Source organism: Colias eurytheme, chromosome 25 (genome assembly GCF_061535395.1).
Source record: "Colias eurytheme isolate Ceu_HAF_F1 chromosome 25, ilColEury1 Martin Lab GWU primary, whole genome shotgun sequence".
Lineage (NCBI taxonomy): Eukaryota > Metazoa > Arthropoda > Insecta > Lepidoptera > Pieridae > Colias > Colias eurytheme.
This window is the reverse complement of record NC_143004.1, coordinates 1,040,477-1,064,848: the sequence shown is the minus strand read 5'-3', so window position 1 is coordinate 1,064,848 and position 24,372 is coordinate 1,040,477. Positions and strand designations below refer to the sequence as shown.

The following is a 24,372-nucleotide window of genomic DNA, read 5'->3' as shown; positions in this document are numbered from 1 at the left end:
TATAAGCGCTTATCGGTGCTTATAAGCGCTGGTAACCCGCGCAGGAAAATATATGAACATGCGCTTATAAGCGCTGATCGGCGCCGACAAGTTTGTTGAAACTTGTTGGAACTTGTCATATATTTTCCTGCGCGGGTTACCAGCGCTTATAAGCGCTTATCGGCGCTTATAAGCGCTTATAAGTTTCAAGCTTTCTTTCTGAATACGCCCTTAGTAACGAAAACCACAGACATTAAAAATGTCAAATATTTCAGATGAGTTTAGAGGAAGTGGCGATGGGCTTCATAAAAGTTGCCAATGAAGCTATGTGCCGGCCGGTAAGGTAAATAAATAATAAATTTAACTCAAAACTTTGTCTTTTGCCTTTTTATTAATATAGTTATTTTTTATATTCACAAATAGGCCTGTAATCTACATAGTATATAATATTATATTCTAGTATCTTTTTTTCGCTTTTATACGATACGATATTTTGTAAATAGCGTTAAAATGGGCTATATATAAAATGGGTTATAGGCTTTAGCTATTTTTTGTTGAAATTATTGTCATCGTCGTCCTGATCACCATCGGCGTCCTCATCACCATCGTCGTTCTCATCACCATCGTCATTAATTTTTTTGTCTATATAATTAATGTGAAATAAACAAATATAATTTTTAGTTTTCAGTTTTAATTGTTAGGTTTTTACTTTTAACTCTAAGTCATTATCGCAATGGACAAATAACATGTAATGGCATGTGACAAAATAAATGTATTTACCCGCATAAAAAACTTATAGGGCATTAACAACAGCGCGCGGTTACGATGCTCGCGCGCACGCTCTGGCGTGTTTCGGGGGGGCGGGGGGGCAACATGCGTGCTCTGTGGCTAAACAACTGGGGATATCCACTGTGCTGATACATAAATATGCGGGTAGGTGGATTAATCTTTTTTTTTTTACGCTGCAATAGGGAAGCGCTTGGCCACGATCTCGCCTGATGGTAAGCTGAGATGTGGCCTAAGATGGAGCGCGCTTCCCTAGAATGTACCTGTTCACTCTCCTCTTGAATCAAATTAAAAAAGAAATTCTATTATGTGTGTTTTGATATTTCGTTTTATCTTGTGGGGTGTTGAGCAAAATATTTGTTTTAATTATCGATTTTCAAAAAAAGTCGTGTTTCACCACTTGTTTAAGTCAGGGAACGGGATGGCAGAACGGATTTCAATAATTTATTTTTGGTATGTGTGATTTGTCACATAATGTTGATAGAATTAATAACTGTGAAAAAAGGGGCGGAGCTGGTATGAACAACTATATACAGATTATATATAACTAGTGGTCCGCCCCGGCTTCGCCCGTGGTACATATTTCGCATAAAAGGTAGCCTATGTCCTTTCTCGGGTACCAAAATATCTCCATACCAAATTTCATGCAAATTGGTTCAGTAGTTTAGACGTGATTGAGTAACAGACAGACAGACAGAGTTACTTTCGCATTTATAATATTAAGTATGGATATTTATTTTTATAACATTCAAATGCTTTATAAATGAGAATTTTTATTATTTGGATATAGGAAAAATGTTAAAAAGGTAGAAGGTGTATACAAAAAAGTGTATACATAGATATATTATATTGAGAAGTAATTCAAACCTAGATCTATACTGATTAAATTTACATACAGGTATCCTATCAGCGTACGGCATGGCTCTAGCGGATGTAGTAGAGGAGACGCAACAGCCGTGTGCACTGGTGTACGCGCCTAATAACTTCGCGGAGTTGGATAGATTACTGGATGTATTGGCTGCCACTTGTAGGGATAAGTTGAGGGCTCAGGTAAGTTATTTCTAAGAAATACTAGCTTACCGCCCGCGGCTTCGCCCGCTTTGTCTAAAACCTAATAAATTATATACTAAAACCTTCCTCTTGAATCACTCCATCTATTAAAAAAAACCGCATCAAAATCCGTTGCGTAGTTTTAAAGATTTAAGCATACAAAGGGACATAGGGACAGAGAAAGCGACTTTGTTTTATACTATGTAGTGATTTCCCTTTTCTATTGTTTTAGGTAATGTTTTAAGGATCTCACAATTCTTTTAAGCCCGCATGCTCTCTTGGGTAATGCAAAAGTATGATTTTGAACCACGATGAATTTCGTACATTGACTTAGTTTTAGAATATCCAATCACTATCGCTCTTACATCAAAATAATCATGCGTCCCGTTCACTCGGGACAGATGTGCTCCTTTAGCAGTTTAAGCTTTGAAATTGATTTAAATTGATGATGAAATTTATAAATGAATTTGCAATATCGCAAACGAAAAAAAAATACTGGTCTTTCGAGTACGATACATAAATATAAATTGTAGTAAAATGTTTGTGCAGCATTCCACCATATTTGATTTTTTTTAAACCACCTTCAATAACATTTAGGATAGTTAAATAAAATTCTATTCCACTAAAACTTGTTTTATCAAAAAAAAATCACACACACACATAAAATTAGCATTAAAATACAAACTTTTCCCACTATGCAGGGTTTCAAAGACTCCCAAATAGTGTTGGAGCCCTATCTCCACCTGCGCTACTCAGGCACGGACTGCGCCCTCATGGTGCCCCCGAGCCCTGGGGACTCCGCCCAACACACTAAACATGGGGATTTCTATGCTTCTTTTATTAACAGGTAAAAATAATAATGCTGTTTGTTTATTTTTGAAGTGAAAACTTCTTTAGCGGCGTTGGGTATAAAATCTTAAACTCGCGTCAGGACACGTGACCTGACCGAAAAAGCGTAAGACGGATGGATATCAAACATGCTCAACGTTAATAATCAAGTTTTCACTTCTGCCGGCACTCCCCAGTGCAACCCGTCTTTTTTTTTAAACAAATGTTTCTTTTTCTATGATGTTGCAAAATAAATGTTTACACTACTTATAGCATTTCCCTTTACTTCTGTAACTTTTCATCACACTTCAAAGAAGGTTCTAAATTTGATTGTTTTTTTACCTTGGAACTTTCTCCTGAATGAACGTATTTGATAATTCTCTTTTTTTGGAAGATAGTGCTTCCCATTTCAATTTGGTCTGATTCTGAAAATTTCAAAATGGTTTAGTTTTATGTTAAAAACTAGCTGCTCCGCGCGGTTTCACCCCCGTGGCTCCACTCCTGTTGGTCGTAGCGTGATGATATATAGCCTATAACCTTCCTCGATAAATGGGCTATCTAACATCGAAAGAATTTTTCAAATCGGACCAGTAGTTCCCGAGATTAGCGCGTTCAAACAAACAAACAAACAAACTCTTCAGCTTTATAATATTAGTATAGATAATAATTTAAAAATTCTCCTATACAGTATACTGTATTACAAAAACACCTCCCACAGATATAAAAAAGAGTTCGGTTTCACTCTATCTAAACGTGATGTACTAGTTGACGACATTCGCGTCCGCGGTATCGGCACTAGCGAGGTCGCTGAGGAAGTGGCGCCGCCTAGCGGGAAGGGGGTCATACCGCCTGTTGATAAGGTGAATAGCCTTCATCATCATAATTTATAATAATCATCATCATCTTCTTATATATAAAATTCTCGTGTCACAATGTTAGTCTGCATACTCCTCCGAAACGGGTGGACCGATTCTCATGAAATTTTCTGTGCATATCGGGTAAGTCTGAGAATCGGCCAACATCTATTTTTCATATGTACCACGTGCGAAGCCGGGGCGGACCGCTAGTCATAATATAAATCTCATAATCCTAACGATTATCACCATCATCATAAATCATGACCATTATAATTTTCATCATACTTAGCATCGATATTCTTCTCGTTTTATTTAAAAAAAAATGTTACGGCCATTTTACTCATTAGTTTAAGTACTTTCGATATCACTTTAAAGATTTTTGATATCTGCAATAGTTACGGAATAATCGCCTGTGCACACTTAACGATTACACCCGGTATATGACGGCGCCACGATCAATCCATACTAATATTATAAATGCGAAAGTAACTCTGTCTGTCTGTCTGTTACTCAATCACGCCTAAACTACTGAACCAATTTGCATGAAATTTGGTATGGAGATATTTTGATACCCGAGAAAGGACATAGGCTACCTTTTATTGCGAAATATGTACCACGGGCGAAGCCGGGGCGGACCTTTTGTGTTTAATAAATAACGGACGTTGTCGGAGCCTGCCGCTACATATACTTTATTAATATTAATTTCCCTTTTTTCTGATTTCAGACAGTAAAAGTATACTTCGAAGGTGGATACCAAAATACAAACGTGTATTTATTAGAAAATCTCAAACCGGAGCAAGAAATAGCTGGACCAGCCATCATAATGGACAGTCTTTCTACTATACTAGTGGAACCAGGTCAGATTCTAGCTTTAATCAAAGATAAATAAATCAATAAGACTGTTTGTGTCAAAAAAAGATTGCAAAGTAATACAGATTTTTGTAGGGTGACCATTTCTAGATGATTTTGTGGTGGTCTATATCTATACTAATATTATAAAGCTGAAGATTTTATTGGTTTATTTGAACGCGATAATCTCAGGAACTACTGGTCCGATTTGAAAAATTCTTTCGGTGTTAGATAGCCCATTTATCGAGGAAGGCATAATAGCATAGGCTATTATGTCATCATGCTAATACCAACAGAAGTGGAGCAATGCAGTTAAAACTGCGGAGCACAGCTTGTGTGTCCATAAAAAAATCATAAATTATTATGCGCTAACGTATCTTGATTTTCACAAATACACCAATAACACTAGGAAGTTGTGTCATAAAAAGCTTTAAAAGTTATAAAGTCCTGTGCGTTCACATTTCTAGATAAAATTTGCATTAATTTTGAATACCTAAGCTTGGAAATATAATAGTTTTATTTCCTTTTTGTAAAAATTAATTTCAATTAAAATATACAGAATTCATGGCATTACTCATGCACTCGCTCATTCAAAACAATGATGAATGTTGTAATTTTGCGAAAGTATTTTTTAACTATCAAGGCGAAAACATTTACGCTATTGTTTTCAAATGAAATATTAAACCTAATATTTATGAATCTTCTGGCGGGCAAAATGCATCCTGTATAGTAAACGAGAAAAAAAAAGACGGGTTGCACTGGGGGAGTGCCGGCAGAAGTGAAAACTTGATTATTAACGTTGAGCATGTTTGATATTTTGGAATGGTATCCGTCTTACGCATGGAATATAAGGGCTAAAAAAAAAACATCCGTCTTACGCTTTTTCGATCAGGCCACGTGTCCTGACGCGAGTTTAAGATTTTATACCCAACGCCGCTAAAGAAGTTTTCACTTCAATAATCATTTAATTACTATGAAAGTAACTTCTTATTTCCAGATTGTCGCGCAGTTATAACCAAATATGGTGATATCCGTATAACAGTAGGCGAAGGCAAACACAAGAAAGTGTCAACTGCGTGCGAATCAGTGCAATTGAGTATTTTCTCACATAGATTTATGTCTATTGCTGAACAAATGGGAAGGTAAGCTATTTCAATGTATAATAATAATTAAATCTTTATTAGCAAGTAGGCTACATTATAAATTAACAATTTATGTACTTACAAACAATTACTAAAACCTACAAGCTAAAAAGATTGCCGCTCAGCATTTTACAGTGAAAGCATAGGTTTTCACTGCAGAGCTGATTTTCAGCGACACCTTATATATCAAATTATAAAAAGATGTAATGTTAACATTCAATAAATAAATAAATATAAATATAATAAAAATGTACAGGTAATAACTTTTTATTCATTCATTTAAGTAATTTAATACAAAGTAGGGTCCCAAAGTTACAGTGCGAATCAAAGAAAAGATTTATCACATTGCTGTTTTAAGGTTTTAGGTTCATAAATATATTAAAGAGGACCTGAATATGATCCTTGAGGAACTCCAAAAGTGTTGGAGTATTATGCTTGTTTTTTATTGATTGAAATCTATAAAGAACAATCTAGCAAAATATTTTATGCCATTTAAGTCAAGGCAAATTAAATTCATTATATTATATTAATCACATAAGCAAGTATATGATGCACTACCTTGTCAAAGGCTGTGCTAAAATCTTTTTAACCAACATGAACTTAGTCCCACATTATTTTAGCAGTTATTTAAAATTGTCTTATTTTCTGGAGCGTTTCTTTTCGTATTATAATTAAGAGATATTTCATTTGCCATTTTGAACCTGTATGTTTGTCTGTAACGGACTCCATTAGATTTAATTCAAAGTTTGCTTATCAAGGATCGGACTATTCAATAATTTAATGAGTTTAAGCGTGTTTTTTAGTTTTTCTATTAACTGTTGTTATTTTGAAGTGAAACTTCTTTATCGGGGTTGGAAAAAAATGTAGTGTAACATTTTTTCGTTACGCGTGATATTTTTCCGTTACGCGCCATCTTTTTCTTATCCCTACCACGCGTGATTCGACGTATTTCTGTAAAGTTGCATATAGTAAATTATTTTTTGAAAAATAAGGTCATAAAGAAGTTTCACTTCTTACGTGTGTAATGTGTACACTTGTACACGCACACATTTTTTTTATTTTTTTATGGAACCATGGTTTTACTTTTTATATAAACTATTCTTCAATTTAATTTTTTTTTACCATTTTATACAGGGTGCTCCAACGCACCTCAATATCAGTGAACATAAAGGAGCGGCTCGATTTCTCTTGTGCGGTGTTTGGTGCAGATGGCGGGCTTGTTTCCAACGCACCGCATATACCTGTGCACTTGGGAGCTATGCAGGCTTGCGTGCAGTATCAGGTATATACAGGGTGTAAATAAATACATATTTCGGGACAATTTTCACACACGGCACGATCTGATCCCATACTAAGCTTTCGCTTGTGTTATCGAAACCAGATGGCTGATAAACATAGATATATAATTTTAAATAAATACTTATACATATAGATAATTAACACCCAGACACAGAGCAAACATCTATGTTCATCACTCAAATATTTGCCCTGGGTGGGAATCGAACCCACGACCTCTGGCTTGGAAGGCAGAGTCACTATCAACCAAACCCGGTTGGCTTGGTTGGTAGTGAGGCCAGTCTTCAGTGTATTCTATAATAATAAATAATTTATATATAAATAATATAATTTTTGAAGTGAAACAGGTTTACCTACCACAGGCACAAGCTTTCCACACATAAAGCCTTTAAATTTAACTAAAAAAGATTCAAAGATACCAAAATCGTCGCCTTACTTAACGTGACGATATTGCCATGACGCGAAATTTTACTCTCAATGCGCCTAAAGAAGTTACTTCAAAATAATTATTATGGCCGAGAACAAAATATTAATCTTAACAATTTATCACCAGATGCAAGTCCGAGGGGATTCCCTAAAACCAGGGGATGTTCTTCTCTCGAACCATCCAAAAGCTGGCGGGTCACATCTACCAGACTTGACTGTTATTACTCCTGTGTTTCATAAGTAAGTATAGATATAATTTTAGAGAATTAATTTTGGCATTAATTTTTTTTTGTGTAATGTAGAATCTCTGTTTAGAGAATAAATTTTATAATTATAAAGCAATTTTTTTCAAGTGTTATGAATCCCAGTAAAAGTACCTAATAGTTTTTTAATATAAAATTTTTTAGTAATATGAGATATATAATTTTCTGATCAGATAAAATGCTGCCTATCTTGTTTACAATCCTGTTTAGAAAGATGAATTCTTTATCACTCACACTTTTTCTTTGCATCAATCAGTCTTTTTTTTGTGTATTTCTGAAATATATTTCATTCCTTTCAATTTTGGTTTTTATTTCAATTTTGATGATTCGAACGATATCTAGTTAAATAAATAAATGTTTGAGTTTTATCTCTCTTCTCTACTTTTAATTGAAATTTTTATTATCTACTAGCGGTCCGACCCGGCTTCGCCCGTGGTACCTACATGTTTAAACTATCCTATCTCTCAAGTTGGATCGAACTGCACATGGTGTGCGAATTTTATTATAATCGGTTAAGTGGTTTAGGAGTCCATTGAGAACAAACATTGTGACACGAGATTTATATATATTAAGATTAAGATTATTATTATTCACTCATAATGTTTCTTTGCAAGAATCACAGTTTTTTTTGTATTCTAGTAGCTTCATCATACCGAGCAACAAAAAAAGTTAATATTTTGTCCAGTTTTTTTTTTTAATTTTTAGAATAGAAGATACCTTAAGTGTAATGTTTCCATACAGTTTGATTTGATTATACATTTTGCCCCAGTTCCCCCAAGCCGATATTCTTCGTAGCGTCCCGGGGCCATCACGCAGATATCGGCGGTCTGACCCCCGGCTCTATGCCCCCGCACTCCACGAGTTTGTCCCACGAGGGGGCCGCTTTTAAATCCATGTTATTGGTCGATGGGGGACATTTTAATGAGGAGGAATTGGTTAGAGGTATATAATTACTTATTTATTAAACACTATTAAAGTTGTTCAGATAGGAAACCTTAGAACTGTATTCATTGAAAAGTGTTTCATATTGGTTGAGATGGTTGTTAATCATCTTAATAGATGGCGCGCGGAGTGTCCCTCAGACACATAAAACTGAAAGAATAGAATAAATTCGATTGCTCTGGCGTGTCACGAGTGGCTGAGTTGGTCAGGCATCCGCCCCGGAATGGCGCGAAATGATGCGGGTTCGAGTCCCGCCTCGTGATCGAATTTTTTGTATTTATAAATTTATAAATCTTTGAACTGCTTACAGAAAAATATAAACAACAACTTATTTGGACGAAAACAAAAATTGTATTGCTTTAAACTAACTAACTTAACTTATATCTTTACTAAATCGTTAATCGAGTATAAACTGTATATTGGTAAAAATACAATCAAGATTGCTGCAGTAATTTCTTAGTTTATAGCGAACAAACAGACGCGATGGAGGACTTTTTTATATGTAATGAAGGTCACTCAATCGCTTATGTAAGGATCGTCAAAAGTTATGTAAAACAATCATTTAAATAGTGTTTATTGCTCACTGCAAAACTCTGCTTAATACGCATAAGCAGAGTTTAAGTTCGGATGATTTTTGAACATTGTTGTGTGACATTTTAATTAAACATCAATATTTTCCTTTCACAGAACTACAAAAGCCTGGAGAAGTACCAGGCTGTTCAGGCACAAGGAACTTAGCGGACAATTTGTCGGATTTGAAAGCACAAGTTGCTGCTAACCAGAGGGTAAGAGATTATTTATATATAAAAAAAAACAATACTTACATAATATTTTTCTATGTTGTACAATAATTCTAATTATGTGACTATTTTATATGTAATCGAAACAAAAATTGCATTGCAAATATACCTACGGAAAACTACTAGTCCAGGATCCTTCGCACATTTTTGCATTTGATTACTATCAAGCTAATTTTCCGTGAATAGCTTTATTTTGATGAGACGCCCAATAATTTCCTACGAAACTCTCGATTGTGGTAGCTAACAGAGGTAACAAGGATAAAATGTTTTGATTTGATGGTTCTCAAATATTTATTACGCAATCTGTAGGACAATATGTCTGTTGAATTATATAAATATTAACTAAGTGAAAACAAAAAAATCAGCTTGTTAGTAATCATTTATGATGACCTCGTTATCGATACACATTGGAAAGAGGGGACTCTTTGATCAAACCATAGATTTTGTAGGACAAATATTTTTTCGAATAATTTAGATAATTATCTTGAGATTGAACAAAAAAAAAATCAGTTAGTAGAGAATAGTTAGTTAGTTCGCTTGCGCGATTCAGAGTGAGGTGTTGCTACATGTGGTCAGGGGGAGACCGAGTCTAATTAGTGGACTAAAATAATAAATCTAAAAAAATCGCGTTTAAAATCAGTTAGAAAGTTTTAAATCAAACACAAGAAAACTTTTAATTTCCAGGGTATCCAACTAGTGGGTGAACTAATCGACGAGTACGGTTTGGACGTAGTACAAGCGTATATGGGACACATACAGAAGAACGCTGAATTGGCTGTTAGAGATATGCTAAAGGTAATCACTTATATTTTTTTAAATACTATATTTTTAAGCTATTGCATAGCTTCTATTGCGGGCCTTGAGCGCGGGGACCGAATCCAGAAATTCCGTAACGAAAAAACCTCACGCTCCCCACTCCGACGGGCGCGGAGGTGTGGCTTGAAGGCATAGCATGCAATAGCTTTACCGCGTCAGTCCCCGAGTGCCACACGTTTTTTTTTTAATAATAAAACATATGAAAGGCTGTGTCCTTTCCTTATTTTTAATCTTATTTTTTATTTGATTTACTATGGCAGGTTTGGTCTAGAAGCCAATGAAATGAATTTTATAATATCTATCATGTTTTATTTAGTTTTCTTGCTTCTAATTATTCGTGAAATTCTGAAAGGACGTATAAAAATACTTTCACTTTGTAATCATTTTTTTTTCGTTTCATAAATTTTCTATATACCCCCAAAATAATTTTGTAAAATATCTACAGTTGTACCAAATTTCTTTCAAATCTATCTGTTTGTGTGCAAGGTTAACAAACGAAACTTGAAATCATTTGCATTTATAATATTAGGATACAGGAGGTAAAAAGTAAACTAATTTCAAATATTTATTACAGGAAATAGCTCGAAAGACGCACAAAGCCACGGGCTCCACAATACTAAAAGCCACAGAATATATGGACAACGGTACACCAATAGTGTTAACTGTCACACTCGATCAGAAGGAAGGCACTGCGCTGTGTGACTTCACGTGAGTTAAATAAAATAGTTTTTGGGACAATTAATTCTATATTTAGATTTGGATTCCGGAATTATGGGCCGATTAAGGGCCGATTTTTCAATCCTTGGTTAAAATTTATCCGTCCAATAAAGTTGCACGAACATTTTTAAATGTCACCTGTAAACTGTCATATACGGACAATTAGAATACATTTTTGAAATGGTAGTTTAATAAGTTTTAACCAAGGATTGAAAAATCAGCCCTAAAATATATAAATTAAATTAAATTCAAGATAGCCTTAAAATAAAATAAATTATCTGTGCATTTTAATAATTGCTCCAGTTTTTATTTAAATATAGATATCATTATTTAATTAAACAAAAAAAACGATGCCTTTGCTGATTTTCCAATTTGAAAATTTTAATAAAATTATTAGTAATTACTAGCGGTCCGCCCCGGCTTCGCCCGTGGTACATATTTCGCAATAAAAGGTAGCCTATGTCCTTTCTCGGGTATCAAAATATCTCCATACCAAATTTCATGCAAATTGGTTCGTAGTTTAGGCGTGATTGAGTAACAGACAGATAGACAGAGTTACTTTCGCATTTATAATATTAGTATGGATGTTAAACAGATAAAAAGTGAATCAAATATTTTGTTATTTTCTTAATAAAAAAGATACATACATGCACATAGCAGTTTTATTTCTTTCATGGACAATCAAAATTTGATAAAAAAAGCCGGGTTGCACTGGGGGAGTGCCGGCAGAAGTGAAAACTTGATTATTAACGTTGAGCATGTTTGATATTTTGGAATGGTATCCGTCTTACGCATGGAATATAAGGGCTAAAAAAAGCCGTCTTACGCTTTTTCGATCAGGCCACGTGTCCTGACGCGAGTTTAAGATTTTATACCCAACGCCGCTAAAGAAGTTTTCACTTCAAAACTTTTTCCAGGGGCACGGGTGTAGAAGTATGGGGCAATCTAAATGCCCCTCGGGCCATAACTCTGTCAGCACTTATCTACTGCTTGCGTTGTATGGTGGGGCATGATGTGCCTCTCAATCAGGTTTGTTAAACTATTAGTTTTATAATATAACTAGCTTTCCGCCCGCGGCTTCGCCCGCGTTTTCAGAGAAAACCTCGCATAGTTCCCTTTCCCGTGGGATTTCCGGGATAAAACCTATCCTATCTCTCAAGTTGGATCGAACTGCACATGGTGTGCGAATTTTATTATAATCGGTTGAGTGGTTTAGGAGTCCATTGAGGACAAACATTGTGACACGAGATTTATATATTAAGAAGTACAGATTATAAATAAATATTTGAATATTTTTATTGAAGAGAAAAATAAATCTTAAGGTTTACCTGGTAATAAAAAAGGTGCTTATAATTTTTCATATTAAAAAATATTTTTATTTAAATCGGTGGACGATATTTGACCATAATCTTGTATAATAATAAACTATGTTTTATAATTTTTTTAATTCGTTGACATTATTACATATTACAAGGTGGAAATGTTCTCTGAAGGAAAAGCAAATTTTTCTGAAAGGAAACATTTATTTATAAATTCTTTAGTGTACCAAATATGAAGCACAAAATAAATCTCTCTTCTCCATAGATACTGCCTTCCGAATCGATGGTAAATGTTAAAATATGTAATGACGTTTCAAAAGTGCTTCTAGAAGAAGTCTAATTGAATAAATAATCGAAAATTCACTTGACACTAAATACACCAAACATACAGTGTGTGTGTATAACATTTAGAGAAATTCTTTAAAAATTAAATTCTAAAATATTATAATATTCCTGCCTATTGCCTGGTAGAGATTGCTGTTTAACAATAAGGCCGCCTTTTGGGCAAATTATGTTTTGTATTACTACTTCCTTTTGTATACTATTGTTTGATCATATTTTGCACAATAAAGAATTATAAATAAATAAATAAATATTCGCAGGGCTGTCTAACCCCAGTGACGGTGATAGTGCCCCAGGACTCGATCCTGGACCCGTCTGAAGACGCAGCGGTGGTCGGGGGCAATGTACTAACTTCGCAACGTGTTGTGGACGTTGTTTTGAAGGCTTTCCAGGTTTGTCGTGTTATTTATTGTTTGTTATATATAGTTTGTAATATTTAACAATTATAATGGCGATCAACCTACACGAACGCATGTAAGCACACGCATATACGCATACGTACACATAATCAGTTCACACTCACGCACACAAACGTACATACACACATACACAAGTACATTCACAAATGCATTAAAGCACACATACATATGCACACGCATGTACGTATACGCACACACACACGTGCAAATATAGAAACGAGAACTTACACACACGCATGAGCGCATACACGCACACTCATGCACACGCCCATATTAATAATGTACCAATATTAGTTATTAAAACAAGATAAGTAAAAAATTTTAAGACAAACAATTCAGATTTTTTTTTATTTATCGCAAAAAACTAGCCAATTTTGATACATTTTATCAATCTATTCATTTTTGAAGTGAAAACTTCTTTAGCGGCGTTGAGCACTTTTTCTGTAATGGGTATAAAATCTTAAACTCGCGTCAGGACACGTGACCTGATCGAAAAAGCGTAAGACGGATGGATATCAAACATGCTCAACGTTAATAATCAAGTTTTCACTTCCGGCACTCCCGGAGTGCAACACGTCTATTTTTTTTATTAATATTTTGCACGACTACTTTTACAGTCGAAAATTACAGATAATATATTCTGTAATATGCAGTATTACCAACTCCATATTACAGATTATATTAACATGTAAAATTGTAATAATTTCATCATTTATTTAATAATAATTAATATTTCAGGTGTGCGCAGCATCTCAAGGCTGTATGAACAACTTGACGCTCGGTGAGAGCAGTTGGGGGTATTACGAGACGGTCGCTGGGGGCAGTGGGGCTGTGAGTATTTGCCCCTATTTTATAAATAAACAAAACATATAAATTTAAGCATTTAGTTTCCCTTCTGAACTAGGTCCTGAAAATGTTATGTTACCAGTATATCAGAAAGAGTGTTAACGCTTATTAATCTGGTTCGAATGCAATATAATTTTTAATAACTTGTGATGAAATAATTATAAACAAAATGTTATTATTGGAACATCCAGGCACATAAATATGAAAGAGTAGAAGAAATTCGATTTCTTAGCCGACTCCCAGCAAGCACATAAATTGTATATTAACCAAAAATATATACAGAATTATGACTTGAAGTTATATTAATTATTTAAATCGTCACTATCCAAATATAAGTACTTTATAAAGGCATTTGCTTCATCAAATAATGCTAACTGTTATATTATGGTTACCAAAAAATTGTTACAATGTCAAAAATCTTAAATAAACGTAGGATAATTCTAAATTACAGCTTCTAAAACAGCTTTCAAACTTATAGTAATACTATTATCTTATATTGGTCATTTTAATAACGTTACGCTCTAAATAAGCATAAATAAATTATTTTATAGTGCCTTTGAACGTATGTTGGTTTTTTAAAGAATAAAAGCTTTATAATAGTCCATTATTGTGTTAATTTAATACTAATCCTATATTAACATTGAATTTATAACAATTATTGCTTTTGCTCCGTTTTCTTTCAAATCTATTCATCTCTACAGTATATAGCTATATATTGATCAAAATAAAAGTATTGTTAGAACTATGAGTAACAATAATATCGTAATTTGAATTTGGTTAATGGATAAAAAGGCTTTCAATAAAACTACAAAACAGGCGGATTCAAATGAAAACTTAAAAAGGAGTATACTGATTTTATTAATAATTGTAGTAAACAAAAAAAGATTCTTCATCGGCGTCTTCATATTATGTTGGGAAACGCTTTACTTTGCAGGGCATGTTGGTTCTGAAAAGAACAAGCAAGTTTGTTTTTTAAATGGCTTAATTAAAAATCTTGGCTTATTTATTTTATACCAAGTACCTAACTAATTACGGTTCCCTGATAAGCTCGATAAAAATCAGTCACTAATACGTATAATGAGTTTAAGCATCATAACATATTTCCGAAGTGCTGTTATATGGCTGAACATAATAAGTGTCTTGTATTACACTATATACGAGCTCTAATTTTTGTGACAAACCATATTAAAATTAACAGCACTATTATGCTATCGTGAAATGCCTAAAGCTTTAATTTCATTTGTCGCCATTTGCTTTCCTTTTCCTATCTTACAAAAATAATACAAGTTACTAATAAAACTAGGAAGACATCTTGGAATAGACTAACTTTATTAATTCATTACACAATACACAGACAGTGTGACCAGTTTATGCTCATAGATAATAAATGCTATTTTGTTACAACAGATACAATAGAACTTATTTCTAACACCCTCTCTTAACAAAATACTCTGACAAAATTACATCTTTTGCTACAATAACTAAACGTTACAAATGCTTCAACAATAAAAACAATCAATTGAAAAACTACATATCTATTTTAATTTACTTCCCCTATTCCCATTTGTTCTATGAATTTATAATGTTTATTAACACAAAGTGACTTAGTAAATACATCTGCTGGCATAGAAGAAGTTTCTAAATAGTTAACTTTAATTTGGTTATTATCAACACATTCTCTAGCAAAATGATGGCGTACATCAATATGCTTAGTACGTTTGTGAAACATTGGATTAGAAGCCAATTTTAAAGAACTTTGACTGTCAGTGTACAAGTCCAAAGGTTTATTTTTATTACATATATTAAGTTCTAACATTAAATTTTTTAAATAAATGGCCTCTTTGCAAGCCTCTGCAAGTGCCATATACTCGGCCTCTGTACTAGATAAGGCAACTGTCCTTTGCTTTCGAGACTCATAACTTATTACACAACCTGATAATACAAAACAATATCCTGTGTAAGACCTTCTATCAATGTTACAAGATGCCCAGTCAGCATCAACAAAACCAATTAAATCAGTTTCAGTTTTCTTAAAAATTAATCCAAAATGTTTAGTTTTTTGCAAATATCTTAATAATCTTTTCAAATGTTTCCAATGTGTTTCATTAAAACATGTGTTATATTGACTTAGAAAGCTAACACTATAAGAAATATCTGGCCTTGTTAGAACCGCAAGATACATCAGTGAACCAATAAGTTCTTGATAAGGATAAGAGTTATTACAACTGTCATTTACAGCTTTTTCTAATTTAAGATTCAATTCCATTGGAGTATCTGAAATTTTGCAATTAATCATATTAAATTTATTTAAAATATTATCAATAAATTGCTGTTGGTCCAAAGTTACACAATCTTTTTGAACTTTTACATTCATGCCTAGACAATTTTTTATTTGACCTAAATCTTTAATCTTGAAATCTGCTTCTAATACACTTCTTAACTTTTTGTAAGAATTTACACAGTTATAAAAAACAAAAAAATCATCAACAAATATAGCTACATAAATCTTTACATTATCATGACATTTAATAAATAAACAGGGTTCATATTTAGACTTCTTGAAACCTAACTTTAACAAACTAGATTCCACTTTCATGTACCAAGCTCTAGCCGACTGTTTAAGTCCATATATAGCCTTTTTTAATTTTAAAACTTTATTATCACAATTTATGAAATTAGAATATTCTGGTATTTCCATAAATACACATTCATCAATATTACCATTTAAAAATGCTGTTGGTACATCCAAGTGATTCATTTTTAAATTTTGTTTAACACTTAAAGCAAAAAGTAGTCTTAAAGTAGAATAACGCAATACAGGTGAAAAAGTTTCATTATAATCCATACCTTTAATCTGGGAGAAGCCCTTAGCTACTAGTCGAGCTCTGTACCGCACTTTACCACTATTATCACATTTTTTCTTAAACACCCATTTACACTGCACTATTCTATCAGCTTCACTCCTGTCTACAAATGTCCATGCTTCATTGTCACTGAAAGCTTTCAATTCATCCATCATCGCTTGTCTCCACTGTTCCTGATCTGGTCCATTCATCGCAGATTCATAACTCAGTTCTTCATAAGTTTCCAGGTTTTCCAGAATACATAGATTGGTCATACCATATCTTTCTACTGGCTTTCTCTCACGTTTCCTAACTTGCTGTACCTGAACTTCTTCATCTATGACAGAGTCTTCATCGGCTACTGATTGATAAGAATCATCTTGGGATGTGGATGTATCATTAACATAAGTTGGGTCATTAGGATTTGAGACTAGGCTATCTGATGAACATTCTTCTTCTTCTAAGTTTTCATTGTTCTCTAACTTTTCTTCACTATTATTTACTACTATCTGAGCTTTGTCTGATTCTGTCTTCTCCATGACTATGACATCTCTGCTCGTAGTGATCTTTCTAGTTTTTGGGTTATACAATCTGTATCCTTTAACATTATCTGGATATCCAACTAATATCAATTTATCAGCCTTTTTATCCCATTTTTGTCTTTGTGCTTTGGGAACATGTGTCATTACCTTACTGCCAAAAATTCTAACATTGCTAAGGTCTGGTTTCTCACCTGTCCACCTCTCAAATGGGGTTGTCATGCCTAAACTGGCGGCTGGTGTCCTATTCTTTAAGTATACTGCAGTATTAACTGCTTCACCCCAAAAACTTTTGTCAAGGTCAGCTTCAAACAACAAGCATCTTGCTCGTTCAACTATAGTTCTGTTGAACCTTTCTGAGAGTCCATTCTGCTCCGGAGTGTGAGGATTGGTCTTCTGATGAACTATACCGACTTGTTTCAAGTAATTCTCCATCTCATGTGAGCAAAATTCACCTCCATTGTCGGTTCTCAGCTTCTTTATCTTGTTTCCTGTTTGATTCTCAACTAAACCTCGAAATTCTTTGAAATGCTGAAACACCTGGTTCTTTTCCTTCAAGAAGTAGACAAAAGTCATTCTGCTGGCATCATCCACAAACAGAAGAAAATACTTTGAATTACCAATTGACTTGGTCTCCATCGGCCCGCACAAATCTGAGTGTACTACATCCAGTAGGTTTTCACTTCTATGGTTGGCTGATGGGAAGGGTAGACGTGACTGTTTCCCCTCACAGCACACTTCACAATTCTGTATCTGAATGTCAGCTTTCTCTTCAAAAGAAACACCTATCACAGCACCTTCATTCATTTTTTGTAAGGACTTACTGTTTACATGTCCTAACCTCTTATGCCAGGTTGACATTGCCGATAATGAATTCTCTAATTTTCTTGTGTTTAACTTGTACACGCCATTAATCAAATCTGCTGTACCAATAAGCTTATTCACTTGATTGTATATTAAACAGACATCCTTTTTGAACACAACTCTATTGCCATTAACTATAAGTTGGCTTACTGACAATACATTTGTCGTGAGCTTTGGTATGTACAATACATTCTTCACAATCACATTGTACTGAGAATTGTTCACGCATGTCGTTATCTGTGTTTCACCAACACTTACTACAGGCACCGTCGTTTGATTTGCCACTACGATTTCTCTGTTATCGTGCACCGGTCGTGGTTGGAGTAAACATTTCTGATTCGACGTCATGTGCGCGCTTGCGCCCGAATCGACGTACCAGTCTTCTGTGCTATAACAACCGTTGAAAAACGCCGCACTAAAAGCATTTACTTGTTTATTTGCTTTTAATTCTGGACACTTGCTTTTGTAGTGACCTATTTTCTTGCAATTATAACACTTTATTTGTTTACTGCTGGTTGAAGCGTCATTGTATGACATTGACGTTGACGTTGATTTTTGCTTGCGGTTAGTGTTGCTACTTTTTCCCCGCTGATGTTTTGACAAAAAAGCAGTATCCGCTCCAGTTGTACCAACCTCCGAACACATATCAAGTAATTTCGTTTTTATGACGTCAGCGCTAATGGCGATTCCGGAATGTTCTATAGCCATTATCATCGGTGAATATTTTTCTGGGAGTCCAGCCAAAAGTAGCGATCCAATCCACTCGTCTGTGATTTCGAAACCAGTCCCCTTCAATTTCTGTGCTGTATCCACCACTTGAGATACATACGATGTCATAGTTTCACAGTTATCGAGACGTATTGAAATTAATGTTCGAAGCAAACTTATTTTTCGTTGATATCCCGAGTCATCAAATAACTGTTTCAACTTTTTCCATACACCGCCCACTGTAGTCTCACTCTTGATATGCACATATAATGAACAGTCTATCGTCATCACAAGTTTCGCTTTGGCTTTCTTCATCTCATTTTCACTGATGGCCGCCGGCACGTTTTCAATGTCAATGCCTTCCAGCAACAGAAAATTACTTGCCGCGAACGCCCAATCATCGTAATTTTCGCGTCCTTTTAACTTAGGCACATTTACTAAATAGCCTGACATCGACATTATTACTTTTACACGATAAAACTACTAGAAAAACTCGCAAATATGTGACTGGGCCCATAACCTAATAAAACTAGGAAGACATCTTGGAATAGACTAACTTTATTAATTCATTACACAATACACAGACAGTGTGACCAGTTTATGCTCATAGATAATAAATGCTATTTTGTTACAACAGATACAATAGAACTTATTTCTAACAGATCTGACTAGAAAGGGAATGAAATCATTTGTATTTTGTACCAATATCTTTATAAGGTACTTTAATTGTTAAAACTATTACTATAATCTAAATTTTGTGATATTTGTTAAAAATAGGTTATGTTTTATAAAAAAAAATATACTAATAAAGTATATTAGCGAGGGCGCGTGTATTCTTTCTCAATAACATGTATATTTCACCCGACAAACTGATGCGCGCAACTAATTTCACTCAAAACATTCAGAAATACAGGCGGTACTTACCCATCATTCAATATTAATTTTCACATTTAAATATTTCAAGTCCACATAACGTTGCACGATCAAAAACAGATCAATATATTTTTAAAATTAATAAGATTTTCTTTTTTACAAAGGAATTACAACAGTTAGCATTGTTATGAAATTTTAATAACAGATTGTAATTTTAAAAGCTATATAATGACTGTAATGAAGTCGCAAAAAATGTCATTTGTTTATTCATGTGCTCATAACTGACTTAATTAATGATTTAATACGATAATTATAATGCAATTAAATTGCCTTTATATAGCTCAACGCTGTCTAAAGGGGGGGGCCCAAATTTTACTTATAAGAGTCGTATAAAAGAAATACAGCCGATATACGATTTGGTTATAATGCTTTGTACATGAACTCGTGCTATCATAAGTTTGTTATAATGGTGTTTTGTGCTTGCTGGGCTGGCAGTGAATCTAAACGCAATTTATGTATTATGTTATTATCCCAACGTTTCGCACAATTTGCAGCGAGCGTGGTCACGGGGAGACTAGTCAATATAATTAATAAATCGCGTTTTAAATCCGTTAAAAATCTTTAATTTCAAAAATTTTATATTGTTATTATTTACTAGCAATGCTTCGCGGTTTAACCCGCGTGGTTCCGCTCCTGTTGGTCTTAACGTGATGATATATAGCCTAGATATATAGGCTTCCTCGATAAATGGGCTATGTAACACCGAAAGAATTTTTCAAATCGGACCAGTAGTTCCCGAGATTAGCGCGTTCAAACAAACAAACAAACTCTTCAGCTTTATAATATTCACGTATAAATATTACTTTCATCCTGCTACTTCAGTGAATTTAAATATCTTTATAATATTAACTGATACCTATTTATAACTTTACCCCAGGGTCCAGGCTGGCAAGGTACAGGGGGAGTCCACACTCACATGACAAATACAAGAATTACTGACGTGGAAATTATCGAAACTAGATATCCATTGTTGGTGCCCACGTTTTCTTTGAGATCTGGATCTGGTGGGATCGGTAAGGAAAATGAAAGAGCTTGTGTGCCGAGCACACGTGTCAGAAGTGAAACTTCTTTAGCAAGATTCAAAAAATCGTCGCTTTACTCCATGACGTGAAGGTATTGCCATGACGCGACCTTGAAATTTTACTCTAGCAGTTTCACTTTAAAATAGATTATGAATTGTATTTTTTTTTAATTCCATTGCTGCTTTAATTTTGTTTTATCAATATATTGTTAAAAACACTAAAAAGATGTAGAATTCAGCATATTTTTCGCTGGTTTACTTACAGCGTACGTACGTGATACAGAAATCACTACATAGTAAAAAACAAAGTCGCTTTCTCTGTCCCTATGTCCCTTTGTATGCTTAAATCTTTAAAACTACGCAACGGATTTTGATGCGCTTTTTTAATAGATAGTGATTCAAGAGGAAGGTTTTAGTATATAATTTATTGGGTTTTAGACAAAGCGAGCGAAGCCGCGGGCGGTTAGCTAGTATGAAATAAATAAAAAATGTTACATTTTTACTCATTACAATTTACAAATTATATTATACGACTATGTATATCACTTTATTTTCATTTAGATTCATTTAGCACCACATTTGATAAAAAAAAATGTGTGCGTGTACTAGTGTACACACGTACGAAGTGAAACTTCTTTATGACCTTATTTTTCAAAAAATAATTTACTATATGCAACTTTACAGAAATACGTCAAATCACGCGTGGTAGGGATAAGAAAAAGATGGCGCGTAACGGAAAAATGTCACACGTAACGAAAAAATGTTACACTATTTTTTTTTCAACCCCGATAAAGAAGTTTCACTTCAAACATTTAAGAGTATCTATCATAACAATAATACTAAAAATAATTTCAGGTAAATGGTCAGGCGGTGACGGTGTGATTCGCGAACTGATATTCAGAAGAACTGTACAACTATCTGTACTTACTGAGAGACGAGTTTTCCAACCTTATGGGATGAATGGTAATATTTCTCTACTAGCTATGCCTCACGGTTTCACCCGTATTACTCCGCTCCTGTTGGTCTTAGCGTGATGATATATAGCCTATAGCCTTCCTCGATAAATGGGCTATCTAACCATGAAATATTTTTTCAAATCGGACCAGTAGTTCCTGAGATTAGCGCGTTCAAACAAACAAACTCTTCAGCTTTATAATATAAGTATAGATTAATAATTGGTTGATTAGATTATTTATCTAAAACAGATTAACTAAGATTTCGTAGATTTACACTGAGTTCTAAATTAAATTACGATATTTTAAATTTCATCGTTTTGTACACCAATAAAAGTTTATCTGTAGGATTTTTTTTTAAAGAAATAGTTTATAATGTTAGTAAAATCTTAATATATATATATAAATCTCGTGTCACAATGTTTGTCCTCAATGGACTCCTAAACCACTTAACCGATTATAATAAAATTCGCACACCATGTGCAGTTTGATCCAACTTGAGAGATAGGATAGTTTAAATTTTTAGGTACTACGGGCGAAGCTAAGCCGGACCGCTAGTTATTTAATATTATCTTACTTGTTTAATACCTTCCCCCACTTTCTCTAAACTAATAATTGTCTAACAGCAACCAAAAAAAAAAACAATATTACCAATTTCTTCTCTCCCCCATACATTATAATTTTAAAATAATTTAACCCCAAAATAAAAGAAATAAGTATTAAAAATGTTGTGTGGTTTTATGAAACCACGGTAAAAGTGAAACTGTTCGAACGGTTCCGAACACTGCTTTGTGTAGCGCATGTCGCGTGTCGGTCGATACATGCGACATGCGCTACACAGACCAAACAGTTTGAGACGATGTAATAAAAGTTTCACTTTAATAATTTTAACCCAAATACAATATTTTAGGAGGTGAACCCGGTAAAAGAGGTCTAAATTTACTCCAACGAAGCAATGGAAGACTTATCAATTTGGGCGGAAAAGCGTCTATTGAAGCTTATCCTGGGGTAAGTAAAAATATTAGAAAAATTGTTTTTTTTTTTTTATTGATTTGCAGCAGTAAAAAAGCACCACACATAAAAATTGTGTTGTTACAGTAATATTTTATAAGATTATAATATAATTTTATAATTATATAGGTGTAGCCGAGTCTAGCTTGTAATTTCACTTAAAAAGAAAAAAAATTATTTTATTGATCACAATTCCTTCACTAAATATCATATTGATTAAACAATTCTTTGAATAAAAATAAAATAAAATATCATTTAGTAAGTACATTAATGGACGACTCAGATCCGTCCGACCCAACTACCCTCACTTTGCTAATATTCGTTGACTTGCTGCGATTTGTTATCAACTACCTTAATTAGGTAGCTGTGTAGAATCGCAGTACATTCTTATTACATTCAAACTAATATTTAACCCGGCCTCGCGTGTAATTTCTTATAATACATACATACATATTAAAGCTAAAGCCGGGCATAAAATGCCAAGATGCTGCTGACCAACATTCGTTAACGGTTAAAGCATTTAAAAATACCCTTCCTGTATTTTTTAAGAAAAGTATTACTGACAACTATTTTCAAAATTATAACAATCCATATTTGAACAAAGATAATTCATAAATCATTTACATAAATCTATTTCCAGGATAAATACATAATGAATTCTCCGGGAGGTGGAGGTTACGGCGTGCCCGGGACAGCCGTTCCAGAGGTTCAAAGAGACGAACAGTTGAACAAATTTGTTGAAAGGGGAAGCGTATACGAGTATAGAAGTGCGCAAGAGTCCATTTAAGAATTGAAAATCGTTTATAAAAATCGCAAGAGTCGATTTAAAACTTCAATATCGATTAAAAATTTAATAGTTTTTTGTTTCAATTTTATTAGAAATTATTTCTATATAAAAAATACAGAAAAGACAATAAATAGATAGAAATCATTGTAATATCGCACATAATAAGTATTTTATTATTTTATATTAAGATTTTTTTTGTTTATATCAGTATAACTGAAGTTATTTCAAATAATGTACAACATTTTTTTATTTTTTATTATACACATTTTATTTACAGGATAAGCACAAAATGTTTTTTTTAAGGGCTTGGTCTAGTAGTGCAAACAAATGCATCCTGTCATCCTATATATGTAAATAATACAAATGTACTAAGGGAAAGTTGCTCCACTTAATTTTTAAAAATTAAATCATTCGTATAATTTAATATTCGTAATAAGTACCAAAAATGACAATTTGAAACAATTTTCGTGAAAATTACACCGGGTGATTTTTTTTATCAGTACACAAAATTTGCGAATACTTTCTATTGATATCTTCAACTTCATGTTTATATAACTGATCAACTTTTACAAAGAAATTTGGACGAAATATAAAAAAAAATAAGCTTTCCATACAAAATGCATAACTCTATACATTTTTTTCGACCTAAGTTTCTTAGTGAAAGTTGTTCAGTTTAACTAATAAAACGGATAAACAAATTTTGTATTTAATAAAAAAAAATGTAATGTTTGTGTTAAAAAATTATAAAATAGAAAAATACGCAAATGAAAACAAAAGATATTTATTTCTGACTAGCTTCCGCCCGCGACTCCGTCCGCGCGGATGTCAGTCTTCGCGTCTTCTACAGATTTATTATATTATGTATAATATATAGATTTATATTGATAAACCTAATAAATCTTTTGCTAGCATTCTGATGCTTTATCGGTTGCACTGGATTTATCTCTTTTTTTTCAATCGCTTGAATGATATAGGATGGGTCCTTGATGGGCATCGAATGCTGAAGTCTCGAATCAATCAATTCTGACAGTAGGCA

General features: G+C 33.6%; 1 protein-coding gene across 1 annotated transcript in view; it reads left to right on the top strand.

Annotated features, from left to right (window-relative positions):
• The window catches only part of LOC149897427 (5-oxoprolinase), a 33,086-nt gene extending 9,737 nt beyond the window's left edge, over window positions 1–23,349 (top strand). Inside the window, exons 9-28 of the mRNA XM_090116107.1 lie at window positions 255–322; window positions 779–912; window positions 1,664–1,815; window positions 2,517–2,662; window positions 3,362–3,503; window positions 4,225–4,357; window positions 5,347–5,491; window positions 6,626–6,773; window positions 7,341–7,453; window positions 8,246–8,418; window positions 9,106–9,203; window positions 9,903–10,013; window positions 10,609–10,742; window positions 11,669–11,780; window positions 12,673–12,804; window positions 13,570–13,662; window positions 20,442–20,577; window positions 21,441–21,548; window positions 22,449–22,546; window positions 23,190–23,349. Of these exons, the coding sequence (XP_089972233.1) occupies window positions 255–322; window positions 779–912; window positions 1,664–1,815; window positions 2,517–2,662; window positions 3,362–3,503; window positions 4,225–4,357; window positions 5,347–5,491; window positions 6,626–6,773; window positions 7,341–7,453; window positions 8,246–8,418; window positions 9,106–9,203; window positions 9,903–10,013; window positions 10,609–10,742; window positions 11,669–11,780; window positions 12,673–12,804; window positions 13,570–13,662; window positions 20,442–20,577; window positions 21,441–21,548; window positions 22,449–22,546; window positions 23,190–23,336 (2,523 nt within the window). The 3' untranslated portion in view covers window positions 23,337–23,349. The remainder of the gene's footprint in view (window positions 1–254; window positions 323–778; window positions 913–1,663; window positions 1,816–2,516; window positions 2,663–3,361; window positions 3,504–4,224; window positions 4,358–5,346; window positions 5,492–6,625; window positions 6,774–7,340; window positions 7,454–8,245; window positions 8,419–9,105; window positions 9,204–9,902; window positions 10,014–10,608; window positions 10,743–11,668; window positions 11,781–12,672; window positions 12,805–13,569; window positions 13,663–20,441; window positions 20,578–21,440; window positions 21,549–22,448; window positions 22,547–23,189) is intronic.
• Window positions 23,350–24,372: the final 1,023 nt, after the last annotated feature.